At 47.2% G+C, this 20214-nt stretch overlaps 1 protein-coding gene across 1 annotated transcript; it reads right to left on the reverse strand.

Annotated features, from left to right (window-relative positions):
• Nucleotides 1–259: 259 nt before the first annotated feature.
• HEPACAM (hepatic and glial cell adhesion molecule) lies at nucleotides 260–17198 on the reverse strand. The gene is made up of 7 exons (XM_052662432.1): nucleotides 17114–17198; nucleotides 4881–5222; nucleotides 3667–3948; nucleotides 3274–3373; nucleotides 2129–2202; nucleotides 1760–1830; nucleotides 260–562 (listed from the first exon to the last, which is right to left on the reverse strand). Exons 1-7 carry the CDS (start codon nucleotides 17196–17198, stop codon nucleotides 260–262), a joined length of 1257 nt encoding a protein of 418 aa, XP_052518392.1.
• Between the last annotated feature and the right edge of the window lie 3016 nt (nucleotides 17199–20214).

Raw genomic sequence — 20214 nt, forward strand, 5'->3', positions numbered from 1 at the left:
AGGGCATAACCCACACCCACTGAGAACACAGCCAGTGATCAGGGAGCAAACGCACCTCGATTTCACAATCTGGTCCACCCTCGGCCATTCCCGCCTCGTCCCCGGACTCCGCAGGCTCACAGTGGTCCCCGCGCCCTATCCTCTTGCCCGGCGGGACCTCGCCTGATCCCTCGCCCCTCGCGGGCCGCAGCCCCGCTGCCCCGCCCTCCCCTGGACGCGGGCCTCGGTGTGCGGGCACCTCCGGAGGACGCCAGGAGGCTCAAGCGCTGATCTCCACCGGCCCGGCCTCGTCTTGCTCGCGGATCAGGTGCACGCCCGCAGTCCGCAGTGTGCGAGAGGCGCTGCGCGAGCGGCCAGGCGAGCCGGGGGCCCGGGGCGGCGACGAGTGCGTCCGGCCGGTGGCGGGGGAGCGCGCTGGGGAGCGCGGGTAGCGGCGGGCGGAGCGGATGGGTAGCCCGGGAGACCGGCCCGGCACGGCCGGGGACACGGAGTAGCCCGGCGGGCCGGGCTCCGCCGCGCTCCGAGGCTCCGGGGCGGGGTTCTCCTCAGGCTCCGGGGAGTCCTGCAAGGATAAGTTGCCAGGAGGGCTCAGCGGACAGCTGGCCAGGGCTGGGAGCACGCCTGGTGTTCCAGGGCCCTGGGAATACCGAGGTGAAAGAGACACAGTCCCCTTCACACTCTGATCTCCTGGAAGGCTGCAGACCTAGGTCTGGTTTCTCTTGCAACATAGGACACAAAGCTGTGGTTTTCCCAGTAGTCATGTACGGTTGCGAGAGTTGGACTATAAAGAAAGCTGAGCGCTGAAGAATTGATGCTTTTGAACCATGGTGTTGGAGAAGACTCTAGAGAGTCACTTGGACTGCAAGGTGAGACAACCAGTCTATCCTAAAGGAAATCAGTCCTGAATACTCATTGGAAGAACTGATGCTGAAGCTGAAACTCCAATACTTTGGCCACCTGATGCAAAGAATTGACTCATTGGAAAAGACCCTGATGCGGGGAAAGATTGAAGGCAGGAGGAGAAGGGGATGCCAGAAGATGAGATGGTTGGATGGCATCATCAACTCAATGGACATGAGTTTGAGCAAGCTCAGGGGAGTTGGTGATGGACAGGGAAGCCTGGCGTGCTGCAGTCCATGGGGTTGCAAAGAGTCGGACACGATTGAGCAACTGAACTGAACTGAAGGACACTTAGCATGGTGCCTGGCACATAATAGGTGCCCATTAAATGTTGAAATGCATTAAACTGAGTGCTTTGACCACTTATTCTCCGCTTTCCTCCTGCCTTGGACAGCATGGGACAGAGTTGGTTGTGGAACAGCTGGGAAGTCACCCAAAGCCCGTGTCCAGAGATCTGGGTTTGAAGGCTAGTAGTGCCACCAATTGGAGAAGGAAATGGTAACCCACTCCAGTATTCTTGCCTGGAGAATTTCATGGACAGAGGAGCCTGGCAGGCTACAGTCCATAAGGTTGCCAAGAACACAACTGAGCAACTAACACACAGACACACACTGCCACCGATTTACTTGTTTGATTCTCAACAAGTCATTTACCCTATTTTATTATACAAAAATAATAAAATAGGGTAAAATGATTTTTATCCCATTTTTCTCATCTCTAAAGTGGGGATGACAGAAATATTTCTCAGGGTTATTCTGAGTCCTAGAAAGGGATGTCAACATAGCAGGGCTACAGTAGCACCAGAACATGGCAGGGACTGATGGGGTGTTCGTGGGGCACTTAGCCCGGAGCTGCTTACCTTGTCTTTCAGGACATAGAGTGCCACGGGGTTCTTCCGTTCCTGTTCTCCACTTCGTGGGAGGGTGTCTGCTGCACAGGGCAAAGAAGGGGGCAGCTGGCGCAGGTCCAGAACCCTTTCCACCAGACAGCACCTGTACTCCTTGCTTCCCAGCGGGCAGTCGGGGTCCCGCCACAGCCTCCACCGAAGGATCCGCCATCCCCGGGGTCCTACCTTGGCTGCTCCTCTCCCTGCTCTGCAGTCTTCGTGCAGTTGGTGGAAGAAGGGGCCCTGCAGAGCTGGCTTCCTTGTCGCCCAGATCTGCCTTTTCCCAGCAGCCCACTGCTCTGAATGACGATGGGATGGGTGAGTGGGCGGCTGGGAGCTCACCTTCAGGTTTCAGGCGGTCATCACTCTGATCCATATACTCCATGGAGTTTTGCTTCTCCAGCTTCCTCTTCTTCCTGCAAATCAACCCAGCACCTGGTGAACACAGCTGCTGAGTGTGAGCAGAAGTTCTGGGCCTGGGGACACAGTGGGGCAGTATCTGATGGCCATAAATGAGGCGGTGTAATAGGAAGACGGGCTGGGTGTGGTGGGATGGGGTATATCCCCTCTAGGGTTGCAGCCTGAGTCTGGCCCTGGCAAGTCATTTAACTCATCTGAGTATCTGTAAACTGCAGAGACTCACACTAAGATAATCACACTGAAAGGTAGTGCGCTAACCACACAGTGCCTGACTCACAGAAGGTGATGTGCAAGTGAAACCATTATTAACAATGCTGGGATTGTTGGGGTTGTGAGCACAGAATGTAATTCCATATACAATGCATGCATTGGTAAGATGGATCTCCTGGGAAGAGCTTTGGGCCCTGGGAGGAAAGGCATTTAAAGAGACTAAGAAGATGGGGACTTTCTTGGTGGTCCAGTGGTTAAGACTTTGCCTTCCGGTGCAGAGGGTGTAGGTTCGATCCCTGGTTGGACAGCAAAGATCACACATGCCTTACAGCCAAAAAAACACAAAACATAAAACAGAAGCAATATTGTAACAAGTTCAATAAAGACTTTAAAAATGGTCCGCTTAAAAAAAAGGTGTTTGTTTTTTTTTTAAATAAATAAAGAGACCAAGAGGAGCTTAGTGGTGGTCCAGTGAATGGTTAAGAATACACCTTGCAATTCTGGGGACACAATTTCAAACCTGGTCTGGGAAGATCCCACATGCCTTGGGGCAACTAAGCCCGTGTGCCACGACTACTGACTCAATGTGCTGCAACTACCGAAGCCCCTGCACCCTAGAGCCCATGTTCTGCATCAAGAGAAGCCACCACAAAGAGAAGTCCACCCACTGACACTAGAGAGTATCCCCCCACTCACTGCAACAAGGGAAAGCCCATGTGCGGCAATTAAGACCCAGCACAGCCAAAAATAAATACAAATAAATAAATAATTTTAAAAGAGAGAGAGAGACTAAGGAAAGAATGGAGCTCGGGGCTGGGGTGTGTAGAAGGATTAGGGAGGGGAACTTGGGGAGTTACCCAGACTTTTTGGAGGGTTTCCAGCAGGCGCAGACAGTCACCAAGGTCACAAGGAGGAAGATGCCTCCTGTGGACAAGATGATGTAGAGGGAGCTTCTTCCTAGGGAGAGAGGGAGGCAGAGAGGTTGGAGAGACTTCAAGGTGAGCAGTGGGTGTGGGGAGGAGAGAGCTCCCTGGGGCTGAAAGAAGAGAAGAGGAGCCCCAGGCAGCAGGGCTGGCCAGTGGGGGAATTTCCCCGGAGCTCACTCCCACCGATGGCTGTCCTCCAGGGAGACCTGGCCCATGTCCGCCTCTCTCCCACTCCGGTGGCACTCTGTCTGGGGTGTCCTCAGCCTCTCATGGGCACCTGCCTCTCAGGGTTGAGAGTCCCAAGGGAGGGCAGCGGAGACTCACGGTACACGGTGATCTTGACGGGCGGGCTGCGGCCCTGGCTGATGGGGTTTTCCACCACACAGCTATACAGGTCATCATCCTCCATGAGCACGCGCGTGATGGTGAGCACCTTTTGGTCTGGAGACAGGAGCATCCGAGAGTCATTGAGGAGGGGCTTGCCGTCCTTCAGCCAGGTGTAGCTGGGTTTGGTGCCGTTCTCGTGCGAGCAGTTCAGGGTGAAGGCCTCGCTGAGCTCCAGCACCGTGGTTGATGCTACTAACACCTGTGGCCTTGAAATGGGCACTGAGCCCGGGGTTGGGGGAGCCTGTGAGCCAGGGGCCAAAAAGCATCTCCCTTCCCCTTCTTAACTACCCACCTTCCAGCTCAATCTGTGGTCTTCAGAGGTCTCAGTATAGCTCTTTACCACCACCCACCCACCCATCCACCTATATATCCATCCATCCATCCATTTATTCATTTATTTACCCACTATTTATTGAGGGCCTAATTGAGCGCAGGGGGTACAATGCAGAACAAGACAGCCACGGTCCCTGCCCTTCTGGACTTTCCCTTCCTTTCTTCCCAAATACCTTTTCGAGATGTCTTAAGCTGACCAGCCTGGAAAATATTTTCAGTGGGCTAAGTTCAGGTCTGTACGTTCTAAGTTGCTAAGTTGTGTCCAACTCCTTGAAACCCCATGGACTGTAGCCTGCCAGGCTCCTCTGTCCATGGGATTCTCCAGGCAAGAGTACTGGAGTGGGTTGCCATTTCCTTCTCCAGGAGATCGTCTTGACCCAGGGATTGAACCCAGGTCTCCTGAGGCTCCTGCATTGCCCGTGGATTCTTTACTGCTGAGACACAGGGGAAGCCCCAAATAGGTTCAGATATTGACTCTCACTTACTAGTTGAGTAGACTTGGTCAAATTATTCAACCTCCTTGTGCCTCAGTTTTCTCATCTTGAAGCAAGGCCAGTGATATTAACTATCCCTAGATTACTATAAGCATTAAATGAGTCAATATAGGCAAAACCTAACAATCATTTCTGGCTCATAGTAAGCACCCTATACATGTTAGCTATGGTCTATCTGCCAGTCTCTAAGGTCCAGTTGGCTCACTCTCTGCTCGCCAGTGGCTCTTGTGTGGGTTTTCCTGGGGTCTAGCTAGGGTACTGGGTGGACCCTGCCCCCCACCCAAGCTGCTGGTACCCCCGCTCCTTCCCTGCCCGAGACTTTACCATCTACAGTGAGGTTGATGGTCTTCTCCCCGGTGAAAGTGTCATCGGTGATGGAGATCTCGACCTCGTAGGTGCCCTCGTCAGCCAGTTGCAGGTCACTGAGAAGCAAGGAGCCGTTTTCAAAGAGGCGGATGCGGTCTCGATAGTCAGGTCGCAGGGTGCCAATGACCTCTGTGCCGATGGACTGAACCACGGTCACCGGCTTGTCCCGTTTCAGCTGCCACTTGACCACGGGCTTGTCACTGCTGGTGCTGCTATACTGCACGGAGAGCAGGGCAGCCTTCCCCACCGTGCCATGGATCAGGCGCACCGGGCTGGTGATGTTCACGCCTTCCAGGGGCTCTGTGAACAGAAGCCCACAGAGAGAGGGCAATGTCAGGCCCTGGCTCCTTACCCCATTCTCATTTCTGATTCCTCTGGTCTCTCCATGCCTCACCATGCTGGGCTCTTCACTTCCTAACAGTTCTTCCTTTTTCCAAGCCAAAAGGCAATGAAACTAAAAGGTTAGTTGTGCAGATCAAAGCAAATTAAATTTAATAAACATATCCAACCCATTTTGGGAACAAGTGCTTTGTTAGGTAGTGAGCTCCTCATCTTTAGAAGCAATCAAGGAAAGGCCAATTGAATGTTCATTCCCCTCTCTGTGCTTTCATTTTCTCCTCTGAATAATGAGGTAGTAAGACCAGATAATCTGCAACCTGACATTCCAATCCTGACTTTCTATCATCATGTGTCAAGAATGTTATAATAAAAAATACCTTTAGGTTTGGAAGACACTACCGCAATGATGAAAGCCACCATATTCATGAATATTATATACTTGTCATTGAGGGGAGTCTCAATTGTGGGGGGAGTTAGAATGGAGAAAACCAAGTATTTTCAAATTTTCTTATTAAAGGTATTTTTGTTCTCCAAAACCCTATATAAATTGAAAAGAAATGAAACTTAATTCTAGCTCACTTGATTTAGTCAAAGAGGTGGTGAAGACCTGAGTCCTGTCCTTCCCAGGATCTCGGGGCGCTGCTAGGGAATCTTCTATGGCTCCATGCATCAGACTGAAATCTGATTGACCTCATGATACTTAAGATTTCTCCAGCTCTTGGTTTCTGGGATTATATAGATGGGATTTCCTGCCTAGCAGGTGCTAGGTCCCAGGCTTGGTTTGACTTAGAAACACAAGCTTTCAAACTTCCCTGAACAGGCAAATAGGGTTTGGCGTAGGTGACTTCAAGTGGCTCTGAAAATAATCAGTGAGCTTCATTAAGGGCCAGGATGGGAACATCTACCCCCCTTCTCAGGACCCAATCTGAAGCAGTGGGGTCAGCACATGAGGGTGATGTATGCAGAGCCACCCTGGGGTTTAGCAACCCCAAGCTCCTTGGTTCTCATTTCTTCTTTCCAGGACGCTGGGCTATGACAGTCCCAGCCTCAAGGAAAAGTGGAATGGATTCCCCTCCCTGCTTCTTTCTTCTTGGACCCTCCCTTGAGTTTCCCCTGTGTCTACTCTGTCTCGTCACATATAAGGTCCTAGTAGTGCTTTTGGCGAAAAGCAAAGGAGAAAAGGAAAGATATGAGCATCCGAATGCAGAGCTCCAAAGAATAGCAAGAAGAGACAAGAAAGCCTTCTTCAGTGATCAATGCAAAGAAATAGAGGAAAACAACAGAATGGGAAAGACTAGAGATCTCCTCAAGAAAATTAGAGATACCAAGGGAGTATTTCATGCAAAGATGGGCTCGATAAAGGACAGAAATGGTCTGGACCTAACAGAAGCAGAAGATATTAAGAAGAGGTGGCAAGAATACATGGAAGAACTGTACAAAAAAGCTCTTCATGACCCAGATAATCATGATGATGTGATCACTAATCTAGAGCCAGACATCTTGGAATGTGAAGTCAAGTGGGCCTTAGAAAGCATCACTACGAACAAAACTAGTGGAGGTGATGGAATTCCAGTTGAGCTCTCTCAAATCCTGAAAGATGATGCTGTGAAAGTGCTGCACTCAATATGCCAGCAAATCTGGATAACTCAGCATTGGCCACAGGACTGGAAAAGGTCAGTTTTCATTCCAATTCCAAAGAAAAGCAATGCAAAAGAATGCTCAAACTACCACACAATTGCACTCATCTCACATGCAAGTAAAGTAATGCTCAAAATTCTCCAAGCCAGACTTCAGCAATATGTGAACCGTGAACTCCCTGATGTTCAAGCTGGTTTTAGAAAAGGCAGAGGAACCAGAGATCAAATTGCCAACATCCGCTGGATCATGGAAAAAGCAAGAGAGTTCCAGAAAAACATCTATTTCTGCTTTATTGACTATGCCAAAGCCTTTGACTGTGTGGATCACAATAAACTGTGGAAAATTCGGCAAGAGATGGGAATACCAGACCACCTGACCTGCCTCTTGAGAAATCTGTATGCAGGTCAGGAAGCAACAGTTAGAACTGGACATGGAACAACAGACTGGTACAGTACATCAAGGCTGTATATTGTCACCCTGCTTATTTAACTTATATGCAGAGTACATCATGAGAAACGCTGGACTGGAAGAAACACAAGCTGGAATCAAGATTGCCAGGAGAAATATCAGTAACCTCAGATGTGCAGATGATACCACCCTTATGGCAGAAAGTGAAGACGAGCTAAAAAACCTCTTGATGAAAGTGAAAGAGGAGAGTGAAAAAGTTGGCTTTCAGAAAACAAAGATCATGGCATCTGGTCCCATCACTTCATGGGAAATAGATCGGGAAACAGTAGAAACAGTGTCAGATTTTATTTTTTTGGGCTCCAAAATCACTGCAGATGGTGACTGCAGCCATGAAATTAAAAGACGCTTACTCCTTGGAAGAAAAGTTATGACCAACCTGGATACTATATTCAAAAGCAGAGACATTACTTTGCCAACTAAGGTCCGTCTAGTCAAGGCTATGGTTTTTCCTGTGGTCATGTATGGATGTGAGAGTTGGACTGTGAAGAAGGCTGAGCGCCGAAGAATTGATGCGTTTGAACTGTGGTGTTGGAGAAGACTCTTGAGGGTCCCTTGGACTGCAAGGAGATCCAACCAGTCCATTCTGAAGGAGATCAACCCTGGGATTTCTTTGGAAGGAATGATGCTAAAGCTGAAGCTCCAGTACTTTGGACACCTCATGCGAAGAGCTGACTCATTGGAAAAGGCTCTGATGCTGGGAGAGATTGGGGGCAGGAGGAGAAAGGGACGACCCAGGATGAGACGGCTGGATGGCATCACCGACTTGATGGACGTGAGTCTGAGTGAACTCTGGGAGATGGTGATGGACAGGAAGGCCTGGCAAGCTGCGATTCATGGGGTTGCAAAGAGTTGGACACGACTGAGTGACCGAACTGAACTGAACTGAGTGCTTTTGGGATGTCTTGCCCCCTTCAAGTTTGCTCTTTCTACCAATTTGTTTAGTTATTTTTGCTACATGATGCAACATGTGGGATCTTAGTTCCCTGACCAGGGATCGAACCAGGGTCCCCTGCAGTGAAAGCATGGAGTCCCAACCCAGAACTGCCAGGGAAGTCCCTCTTTCTCCCAGTGTAAATTTGATCCTTCTGGGGACTTCCCTGGTGGTCCAGTGGCTAAGATCTCCCACTCCCAATACAGGAGGCCTGGGTTCCATCCCTGGTCGAGGAACTAGATCCTGCCTGCCAACTAAGACCTGGTGCAGTCAAATAAATAAATATTTAAAAAACAAAAAATAAACTTGATTCTTCTGGATAAAACCATTGGAGAAGTTACTGCATGTGGATCACCTTGGGCCTCACCCTCCTCTTGGTGGGTGCCTTCCCCGTGTCTGTGAATGAGTCGTGCCCCTGAGTCATAGGGGTGTATGTAGGCATGTTCAGAAGTGGAGGGTGCAGTCTTTCCCAGAAGCTGACAAAGAGCATTTTCTGCAGAGCAAACACTGTTTCCCAAAATCTAGCCAAAACTGGAGTTGGTTTTAAGGTCAGGGTCCCACAAATTTCAAGGGACACAGAGAACTAGGACAGGTGCCAAGGAAGGACACAGAAGTGAGGAAATGGCTAATGGTGCAAATAAAAGGAACTAAAACTCTTCAACCTTGAGAAACGATTAACTTAATCATCATCCTCAAGTCTCAAAAGCATCGTTAGGTAGAAAAGTCTCCGTTCCCGCTGGAGGCTGAACAGAAGGAAATTGACCTCGCTGCAAGATGTCCCTGCCAACTTAAATGGCCACACGGACCAGGGAGGTGGCCCTCGTCAACTAGGATTTAAAGCTACTATGACATCAAAGAATGTCAAGCTTTAACATATAAGAATGTACCTGCCAATAGCCTTAGGGACCCTTAATAGCCACTTTCTTAAACCATCATCTGTTCATTTCTATGTGCCCTTTTTGGTGGGCAAAGGTTTTCTATTACCAGTATTTGCCTTAAATTTACCTTTTAAACATATCAGTGAGAGGGGTTTCCCTGGTGGTCCAGTGGCTAAGACTCCTCTCTCCCAATACAGGGGGCCTGGCTTTGATCCTTGGGTCAGGAAGATCCCCTGGAGGAAGGCATGGTAACCCACTCCAGTGTTCTTGCCTGGAGAATCCCATGGACAAAGGAGCCTGGCGGGCTCTAGTCCCTGGTGTTGCAAAGAGTCAGACATGACTTAACGACCAAGCACAGCACAGCACAGGGAACTAGATCCCGCACGCCACAACTAAGAGTCCGCATGCAAATCAGAGTCCACATGTCACCGCTAAGAGTCTGCATGTGGCAACTAAAGATTTCATGTGCTGCAGCTAAGACCCGGTGCAGCCAAATGTTGTTCAGTAACCGAGTTGTGTCCGACTCTTTGTGATCCCATGGACTGCTGCAAGCCAGTCCATGTCCTTCCCTGCCCTTCACTATCTCCCAGAGTTTACTCAGACTCATGTCCATTGAGTCAGTGATGCTGTCTAACCATCTCAAAAGCATTCATGAGATACTGTGAAACATGTTATACCTAATCCACACACTCTGACACTCCGGACTGCAGGTATGTCCCTTTTTAACTGAAAGGCTTTTTCTTTTGTTTGGATCTGTCTCTATAGGAAGTCCCTCCTTCCCTTGGGCTAGCATAGATACCCTTATTTGGGCTTTCTGCAACTCTATTATTTCTTTTTTGAGGTGTGGTGACCAGAACTGCATACAATAACCCAAAGGCAGCACACAGCATGGTTTTCTTTTTCTTTTTGGCTGCACTCCACAGTATGTGGGGCCTTAGTTCCCCCACCAGGAATTGAATCCACATCCCCTGCATTGGAAGGCAGAGTCTTAACCACTGGACTGCTGGGGAAAGTCCCATATGCCATAGTTTTCTAAAAGCAAAAAATATTACTTTTTGCTCTTCATTTTTATTTTTATTATCCTGAATGAATTAATAATAATGAATATTAAATGCTCTGAGAAAACAACACCCCTCCTCTGCCCCTGTTGTAGAGGAGCTTCACTGTTGGGGTGACTGTGTTAGAGTTTTCACTTGTTACTACGTTGAGGCCTACAAGAGTGTGAACTCATTTTAAGTGTCAATCACTCATGAATATAAGGGAAAATCAGGATACAGAAATTGTGAAGAAGGCCCTTGGGATCCAGGAAGAGAGGGGTAGCTTTTTTCCTATACTGTAAAGAAAGCAAATGTTCAGTAATGTGTACCTAGCTAATAAGTATAAAGATAGCACACAGAGATACACCGTGCTTTGGATCGGAGTAATCATTAATGTTAAGCTGTCAATTCTCCAAAGCTGGCTTATAAATTTAATACAACACTGATCAAAATCCCAAGAGATTTATCCTTGGCACAATAGACAAGTATATCAACAGAACAGAATGAAGAGTCCGAAAACAGACTTAAACATGATAGCTTGACTTTTTATTTTTGGTGTGAGGGTTGTGGGATCTTAGTTCCCCAACCAGAGACTGAACCCTTGATACCTGCAGTGGCAACCTGGAGTCCTAACCAGTGAACCACAGGTGACATGCAGTGAAGTACAGAAAGGATTTTTTTAAATAAATAGTGCTGGGCCACATTGGAATAAATATGAATTTTGGTCCTTACCTCACATCTCACACAAATACCAATTCTAGGTGGATTGTAGATCTAAATGTGAAAGGTAAAACAATGTTTTAAAAAGAAAACATAGGAGAATATCTTTGTGACTTGAGGACAGACATAGATTTTTCGACAGGACACAAAGGTGGTACCCGTAAAAGATGAAAATGATACAGTGGACAATAAAATTAAGAGCTTCTGGTCACCAAGAGACACCATTTAGAAAGTGAAAGGCAAGCTGTACAGTGGGAGATCACTCCCACTTTCCAGGTGGCACTAGCTGTAAAGAATCTGCCTGTCAATGCAAGAGACAGAAGAGATATGGGTTTGATCCCTGGGTTGGGAAGATCCCCTGGAGGAGGGTATAGCAACCCAATTCAGTGTTCTTGCCTGGAGAATCCCATGGACAGAGGAGACTGCAGGCTACAGTCCACAGGATCACACAGAGTTGACACGACTGAAGCGATTTAGCAGACACACACGCACAGTGGGAGATAGTTGTAATACATATATCCTATAAATGACTCATATCCAATATATATATTTTAAAGTCCTACAAATTACCACTTTTAAAAAAATCTAGGAAACTCAAAAGAAAATAGACAAAAGACTTGGATCAGGTATTTCCCATAAAAGGATTTTCAAATAGCTGATAAGTATATGAAAAAGACACAACTGCATTCATCATTATAGATTTGCAATTTAAAACCATAATTTAATGCCACCTCATACTAGGAAAGCTAAAATGAAAAAGAAGATTCAGTTATTGGTGAATATATGGAACGAACATCTGGGACTCTCAGTCAGGGGTGGTGGGAATGTAGCTTGATACAACCACTTCTAAAAACTCTGGCTATGTCTACTAAGCCTAAGCGCATATACATAACTCGGCAAATTCTACTCCTGGGTATATCTGTTCACCAAAAGTCATCTACTAGAATGTTTTTAACAACTTTGTTCATAAAGGCCCAAACTGTTAACAACCAAAGTGTCTATCAAAATTGAATAGGTAAACAAATTTTGGTATATTTATACACTGGAATACTATATAGCACTGAGATCAAACAAGTAACAATTTCAACAACATGCATGAATCTTACAAATTTGGTGTTCAGTGAAAGAAACCAGGCTTAAAAGAATGCATAGATATAATTCCACTTTCATGAAGTTCAAAGACACACAAAATTAATCTGTATTAGAAATTAGTACACCACTGTGACCCTGGGGGGAAGGCAATAGTAACGATATAGTATGGAGGTGCTTCTCAGGTACTGAAATATTCTTTTCCATGACCTTGGGGGCTAATTAAATGGATTTATTCACTTTTTAAAGGTTCATAAAACTGTATCCTTAGGCAAAATTGCATGTTCCTGTATATAATCTTAAATTGCAATTAAAAAAAAATACAGCACCTACAATATGGAAGGTGATCTTAGAACGCAGAGGGTGGAACCTAGGCAAGGGACTTCTTCCTAATGGGAGCCTAGAGGACGGACTGGCTCTAGGATCCCAGAGAGTAACATCTTGCAAATCAGATTATCTAGATGTATGGTATGCTGTGTTTATGACTGTAAATTAGTATCCTAGCCTCTAGAAAAGCTGTGTTGGAATGTTCCAGGAATAGGGCTGTGATGAATTTAGGGAAGCCTCCTTAGTTCGTATTAGGTTCAGAGCATCAAGGACTAAGTGCTACTTGCCTGAGGCAAGTAAAGTGGTTGCTGCCAGATGGGAGTATTGTTGCTGTTCAGTCGCTCAGTCTTGTCCGACTCTGCGACCCCGTGGTCTGCAGCAGGCCAGGCTTCCCTGTCCATCACCAACTCTTGGAGCTTGCTCAAACTCATGTCCACTGAGTCGATGATGCTGTCCAACCATCCCATCCTCTGTTGCCCCCCTTTTCCTCTTGCTCTCGATTTTTCCCAGCATCAGGGTCTTTTCCAATGAGTCGGCTCTTTGCACCAGGCAGTCAAAGTACTGGAGTTTCAACTTCAGCATCAGTCCTTCCTATGAATATTTAGGGTTGATTTTCTTAATGGCAAGGGATTAAGGCAGATCTCTGGGAGCCAGAGTCATATGGTCCAGGCCACCCTTTTAGTGCCAGCCTTAAAGATATATCTCCCAGCCTCCCTTGCAGTTAAGTATGGCTGTGTCAGTACTGATTTCTACCCAAGAGTACTAGTAAAAGTGGTAGATTCCACTTATAGGCTGGTGTACTCCTTCCTTTTTTTTTTTTTCTCCTTAATCCTCTACCTAAAAGAAATAGAGATAAATCTCAGACTGACCATTGGAAACACATGTGAAAGTTGATAGAGCTCCATGAGCTTGGTCTCTGGAAAACCTCATGGAACAGCCTTTGTTCATACCAGGCCTTGCTTGAAATGGTACTGACTACTCCAGGGTTAATGCCAGGAGAACTTAAATGTTGGAATTTATTTGTCACAGAAGCTGACATTTTCCTAATAGATTGAGGATGGCAGAAACTCCTCATAGAATCTCAGCCTTTATTCCTTTTGAATCCACAGCAGTACAATGGCCTGACCCTACACTTACCTCTTACCTATCTTAGTTTGTAACTAATATCTTATTAGCATAGTTTATATTCAGAATTTTTTGTTATACATTTTTTTGGGGGGGGGGGACCATGCAGCATGTAGGATTTAAGTTCCTGGACCGGGGATTGAACCTGTGCCCCTGCAGCAGAAGCACGGAGTCTTAACCATTGAACCACCAGGAAAGCCCCTTGTTAAATAATACTCAGTTCCACTGTCTCTCACAGAAGTTCCTTTTGTTTCTGCCTAATCACAGTGACTGACAAGATCCTTCCATAATTTTTTCTTTACCATATGATGCCCTGAAAGAGCTTAGGGACACCTCTGATTTGTGCATATCATTGTACCATTCCTATTCCCGGTACACTGCCTCCTACCGTTAGCTCTCATTCCCTCCATTCATTGTTATTTCCACTGACACTGCTCTCACTAAGGCTAATGGTAACCTCTTCATGGCCACATCAGACGGGCTCTTTTAGGTCCTTATTACACCAGGTTCTGTGATACATTTGATGTCGACTCTCTGAGAATATCCCGACTCCCTTCACTTTCTGGACACCACAGTCTTCAGGATGTCCCTCTGTCTCTCTGATTGTTATGCGCCTCCTCAATGGGCTTTTGTTCTCTGTTTTCCTCTGCAAATCTTGGGATTCCTCAGATTCACACAAACTTAGAGAACGAACTTATGCTTGCTTGGGGGAAGGGATAGTTAGGGAGTTTGATCGACATATACACACTGCTATGTTCAAAATGGGTAACCAACAAGGATCTACTGTATAGCTCAGGAAACTCTGCTCAGTGATATGTGGTAGCCTAGATGGAAGGGGAGTTTGTGGGAGAATGGATACATATATATGTATGGCTGAATCCCTTCACTGAAGCTATCACAACATTGTTAACTGGCTATACTCCAACACAAAAAGGTAAAAAAATAAAAAAGTTTGCATTGGTTTTAAAAAAAGTCTTAGGGTTCCTCAGTGTTCCATTTTCAGCTCATTTATTTATTTATTCTCACTGTTTTAAATCTCACCTCTTAGCTGACAGCTTCCAAATACCACTTCCCAACCCTTCAGTTTTAGGTTGTTCAACATTTCCCCACAAATGTCTCACAGCCATTTCAACCTCAACATGACTAACACCAATCATTATATCTCCCAATCTTGCCCCATTTTTAAATTTAATGTTTCACACAGAAACCCTACCTCCTTCCCTAGATTCTTTAGCTTCCTATCAATCACTAGGTCCTGATTTTCCCTCCAAAATATTATCTCATTATCCTTCCCTCCCTCCCTCTTTATTCTAATTCCAGCCTGGTTCATTTCTCTCTTGAACTATTGCAGTAGCCTCGTTATGGGTTGACTTGTGCCCCCTATAATTTATGTCTTGAAGTCCTAATCCCAAGTATTTCAGTGTGTGTGTCCTCAGTCGGTTTCCTTAGCAAGGTTTACGTATCTCACCTAACTCCATTCACTCTTTCCTCTCCAGAAGGAGTGACTGACTGGGCTGCTCCTAACACTTCAGAAGTGTCTGACTCTTTGCGACCCTGTGGATTATACCCCGCCAGGCTCTTCTGTCCATGGAATTCTTCAGGCAAGAATACTGGAGTGGGTTGCCATTTTCTGCTCCAGGGGATCTTCCCGACTCAGGGATCAAACCCACATCTCTTATGTCTCCTGCATTGGCAAGTGGATTCTTTACCACTGAGCCACTTGGGAAGCCCCAAGTATCTCAGAATGTGACCTTATTTGGCATTCAGGTCATTGTCAAGGTAACAAGCTAATACTGGAGGGAGTGGGCCCCCAATCTAAGATGAAAGTGAAAGTTGTGTCTGACTCTTTGCTACCCCATGGACTGTAGTCCATCAGGCTCCTCTGTCAATGGGATCTTCCAGGCAAGAATACTGGAGTGGATGGCCATTTCCTTCTCTAAGGGATCTTCCCGATCCAGGGATTGAACCCAGGTCTCCTGCACTGCAGGCAGATTCTTTACTGTCTGAGCCACCAGGGAAGCCCAATCCAAGATGACTGGTGTCCTTACAAAAAGAAGAAATACGAATATACATGCAAGCACAGGGAGAAAGCCACGTGAAGATTAAAGTTAACCTGTCATAGCCAAGGAACTACCCAAAGACAGCAGAGAGGCCCAGAGTAGAACCCTGCCTAGCACCTTAGGAGGGTGTACAGCCTTCCCGCCACCTTGCTCTTGAAATTTTACCCTCTGGAACTGTGAATCAACACACTTCTGTTATTGAAGTCATCCAGTTTGTGGTTCTACCAAATGGATACAGGCTTCCTTTCCTATCTTGCCTCCAGTTTTGCTCCAACGCCTCCGTGCAGAGTGAGCGATCTCTGGCCCTGCTGGTTCCCAGACTGAAAACCATTCCGTGCCCTCCCCCAGCCCCCATTGTTTGCAAATTATCTTCCAGTTTCCTTAGCAAGGTTTACATATCTCACCTAACTCCATTCACTCTTTCCTCTCCAGAAGGAGTGACTGACTGGGCTGCTCCTAACACGCGATACCATTTCAAGCTGTTGACCTTGGCCCATTTTCCTAACTATAATGCTCACTCCCACACCTACCTGTTTTTCTCATCCTTTAAAATTCAGTGCAGACACTCCCAAGTAACGTCCCCTGATATTCCCCTACTCGTATCGTGTACCACCAGCACCAGCTTCCTGATGGTGTAGGTGACCTCTTTCTGTCTCTCTGACTCATAGTAGTCTCTGCATTTTATTAAAATGATTTCTTCATCAATTTGCCCAATGAAACTGTATATTCCTAGGCTCTCTGGAATAGCTTGTGTGTGTGCGCTCAATCACTCAGTCATATCTGACTCTTAGTGACCCCATGGATTGTAGCCTGCCAGTTTCCTCTGTCCATGGAATTTTCCAGGCAAGAATACTGGAGTGGGTTGCCATTTCCTACTCCAGGGGCTCTTTCTGACCCAGGGATCGAACCCGAGTCTCTTGCGTCTCCTGCATTGGCAGGCGGATTCTTTATCACTGAGCCACCTGAGAACCCCACGTGTGTGTGTGTGCACATAAGCACATATGTATTGAAAATCAGATCATTTCTGCAAGAAGTTGGTAGGGGGCAGTACAGAAGATAGGTGTGTCTGTGGCGTGCCTGAGTTACAGATAGGTTGGCGTTACTGTCCCAAGCCAGGAGACTCATTATCTCCAAAGCTTCTTTCATCTCCCTTGCCTGTTTTACACCCAGAGAAGCCAGGGTGTGGGGTTGAGGAGGCACAAAACCAAGATTTCCCTACCCCTCCAAGCCCCACCATAATACCGACTGGGGATTATAAAGAATGCCTGACTGGCCCACGCCAACAAGACGTCCCATAAGCAATGGCTCGTTGCCCTCCATCTAATGTACTGAATGCCGTGGGAGCTCCAAAGTCATGCAGGCTTTGGGGGCTGGGGGGCAGGGGCCAGCAGGAGGCATGCAGAATGAAGAAATACATTCAACACGAATGCCTGAATTCACTGAGCCGCTTCCCACGGTGGCTGGGCATTCTCCCCTCCTCCCGCCCCAGAGGCCTTCTGGCCCTCAGCTCCCCCCTCCCTCTCCTTTGAAAGCCCCGGGCCCCTTCTGCAGACCCTGTCCTGCCCTCTGGTTCTCTTACCTGTCTGGATCAGAAGCAGGTAGACAAAAGGAGCGAGGCGCAGCGCACTGAAGGCTCTGGACGGGGCTTCCCTTTCTCTCTTCATTTTGGGTGGCGTTCTCCAGCTCTGGTGCAGACAATTAGCATGATTTCTCCACTCTGGGCACGTCCCTTTGTACCACTCGGAGTTTCTCTGCCCAGACACAACCCTGCCAAGTTCTCTCTGAATACACAGAGCTCTGTGTGTTGCTGGACTTGTTCTTTCCTCTCTTTCAGACCTGGCATTTTCTAGTTTCAAAGCCCTGCATCCCGGGTTGGGAAGAGGGTATCTGCTTGGAAGACCATCTCCAGCACAGCTTCCAGTCAGAGGGGTCCCACCAGTTCTTCACCTGCCTGAGCTGAACCCCACTGCCAGGGGGAGATGAGAATCTGGGCCCAGGGAGGGAACTGGGATCCACACTAAACTGGACCTTGTGTGTCCCAGCAAGTCCTGTCTCCACCTCTTGCTCCTCGTTCCTGCGAGGGAGGGTACCCGCCAGGGACACACCTCCAATAAACTCTGAAAAGGCAGGGAGAGGAGTCTTTTGAAAGCTTGGAATGAGAGATTCCAGAAACAGCTGAACCTGCCCCTCTTCTACCCCAAAACAAGAAGATTGGAAAATGGCTTGAATTGTATTATTATCATAGCTGTCAAGTTTGCGCTTCTCCCTCCTATCATAGAATCTTGTAGATGCTGGGGATCTTTTTCCAGTAGCTACTCTGCTCAATCCCCAGCCTCCAGTCCATTTTCTAGAACATGTCAGAGCAAAGATGATGGTAATACCCCAAGAGCCTGGGGTTCGGCCACCAGCTACAGCCCAGCCGTCTCCTCAAGTCTTGAGGTGTGATGAAGAAAAGCACCCTAGCCCTGCCCTGACCCCCCGTTACCACCTCCACAGCTTCTCCTGCAGGTCGCCAATGGAACGCTTGCTTGCTCACTGTGTGATCTGGGGCAGACAGCCGTTCAACCTTGTTAATTCTCCAATTTCACATCTGTAAATGGGGTTGAGGGGGCAGTAGCTTCCTTGTAGAAACTGTTGAGAGGATTGATGAAGATTTAGTACAGTGGAGTGCCTAGAAAATTCTTTGTTGAGGAGGTGATATGCGAATGTTTGTGCGTGTGTGCATCTCAGTCACTTCAGTCGTGTCTGACTTTTCGTGATGCTATGGACTGTCGCCTGCCAGGCTCCTCTGTCCGTGGGATTCTCCAGGCAAGAATACTGGAGTGGGTTGCCGTGCCTTCCTCCAGGGGATCTTCCAGACTCAGGGATGGAACCCGCATCTCTTGAGTCTCCTGCATTGGCGGGCGGGTTCCTTACCACCAACAACACCTGAGAAGCCCTGAAGAGGTGGTATTTTAAACTTAGAAGAAAAATCTTCTTCTAATTCCTTTAGGGATTTTTATGTCTTGGTGAGACCAAAGTTTACAACTCCTCCTCTTAGCTGTCTCTAACACTGGAACTCTGGTCGTAATTTTATAAGTGTGGAAGTTATCTTTCAAAGTATTCTTTTTACATACTAGAGAAAGCCTGTGTAAGCCAGGTTTCTATTTTTAAAAAACTTTTATCAGAGTATAGCTGCTTTACAATGCTGTGTTAGTTTTTACTGTACAGCAGAGAGAATCAGTGACATGTATACATATATCTCCTCTTTTGGGGATTTCCTTCCCATCTAGGTCACCACAGAGCATTGAGTAGGGTTCTTTGTGCTATACAGTAGGTTCTCCTTAGTTATCTATTTCATACATAGTATCAAGTCAGGTTTCTAGAATTGAAGATTTAGAGCATGGTCCATCTGAGCTGAAGAATGGGGGAAAAGAAGTGGACAGCATTGGTTTTGAACGTCACAGAGGAACTCCAAAAAATATTCTGAAATACATAAATCAGGTTTTTTTTTTTCCTTTTGCATCTCTATGATTGCAACTTCTTCCTAGACAGCTTATGGCACTTGTCTGCCTCTGGTAGAGTTAGTGGAGTTTCAGCAGGAATACAATGAAAAACAGAAAGGAATATTCAGCTTCTGACATTTAAAACAGTATTTTAGAGTCAGTAGCAAGATGAAAGGCTTGAAAGCCAGTCTTTGTAAGGAGCTAAAGGATATTTTCATTTCTTTTATCTGTTTGTTTGATATATCATGGAGAGCAGGCTATGGACCGGATCGTTCTTTAGCGTAGAAATGGCCTCTTTTGCTTATGATGATTGCACCTGAAGGCTTATTGTCTGAGGTGAAAGGATATGAGGGGCTCCCAGGTGGCTCAGTGGTAAAGAACTCTTCTGCCAATGCAGGAGACATAAGAGATGCATGCAGGCTCCATCCCTGGGTGCGGAAGATTCCCTGGAGGAAGGCATGGCAACTCACTCCAGTATTCTTGCCTGAAGAATCCCATGGACAGAGAAGCCTGGCAAACTACATGGCGTCCAAGGGGTTGCGAACAGTTGGACATGATTGAAGCAACTTAGCACAAAAGATATGACCTTCAGGAAATAGAAAGCCTGAAGTTTGCCATTTTCAGCCTGAAGGATTATGGGAAGAGAACTGTGACAGAAGGCAGAAGCAGGAAATAAGTTCTACCCCCCACCCTCATCCCAGGGATGAACCTCAGGCTCCTTACCCCCACACAGAATACACGAGTGCCCCCAAAGAGCTGCACACTTCCTGAGGGGACCCAGAGGTGCTGGAGAGAAAGAACCAGCAGAAGGCAGAACAGGGAGGGAAGGGGCTGCACTGGGTAGGCGAGGCCAGGCCACCAACTGCCCCTCAGACCAGGGAGCAACTGAGACTTGAGCAGAGAGTCCTGAAGGCCGCACAGGTCCCCAGGCACTGTCTCCTCTGCTGTCACAAGGAGTCCTAGGCCACACAGGTGCTGTGGGAGACAGATGGGCTCCAGGCTAGACATTGACAACTGGCCTCCTATCTGCATTTCGTGGGGCACAAAGAAGTGGGCTTCAGGCTGGATACTTACAGCTCTTTAGCATTTCTTGAGACAAGAGATATGTGGGCTCCAGTTAAGGCATTTACAGTCAGCCTCCTGTTTGCCCTCCGAAGTGGAAGCAACAAAAGAAACAGGGTAAATAGCCAATGTT

Source organism: Budorcas taxicolor, chromosome 25 (genome assembly GCF_023091745.1).
Source record: "Budorcas taxicolor isolate Tak-1 chromosome 25, Takin1.1, whole genome shotgun sequence".
NCBI classification, from domain to species: domain Eukaryota; kingdom Metazoa; phylum Chordata; class Mammalia; order Artiodactyla; family Bovidae; genus Budorcas; species Budorcas taxicolor.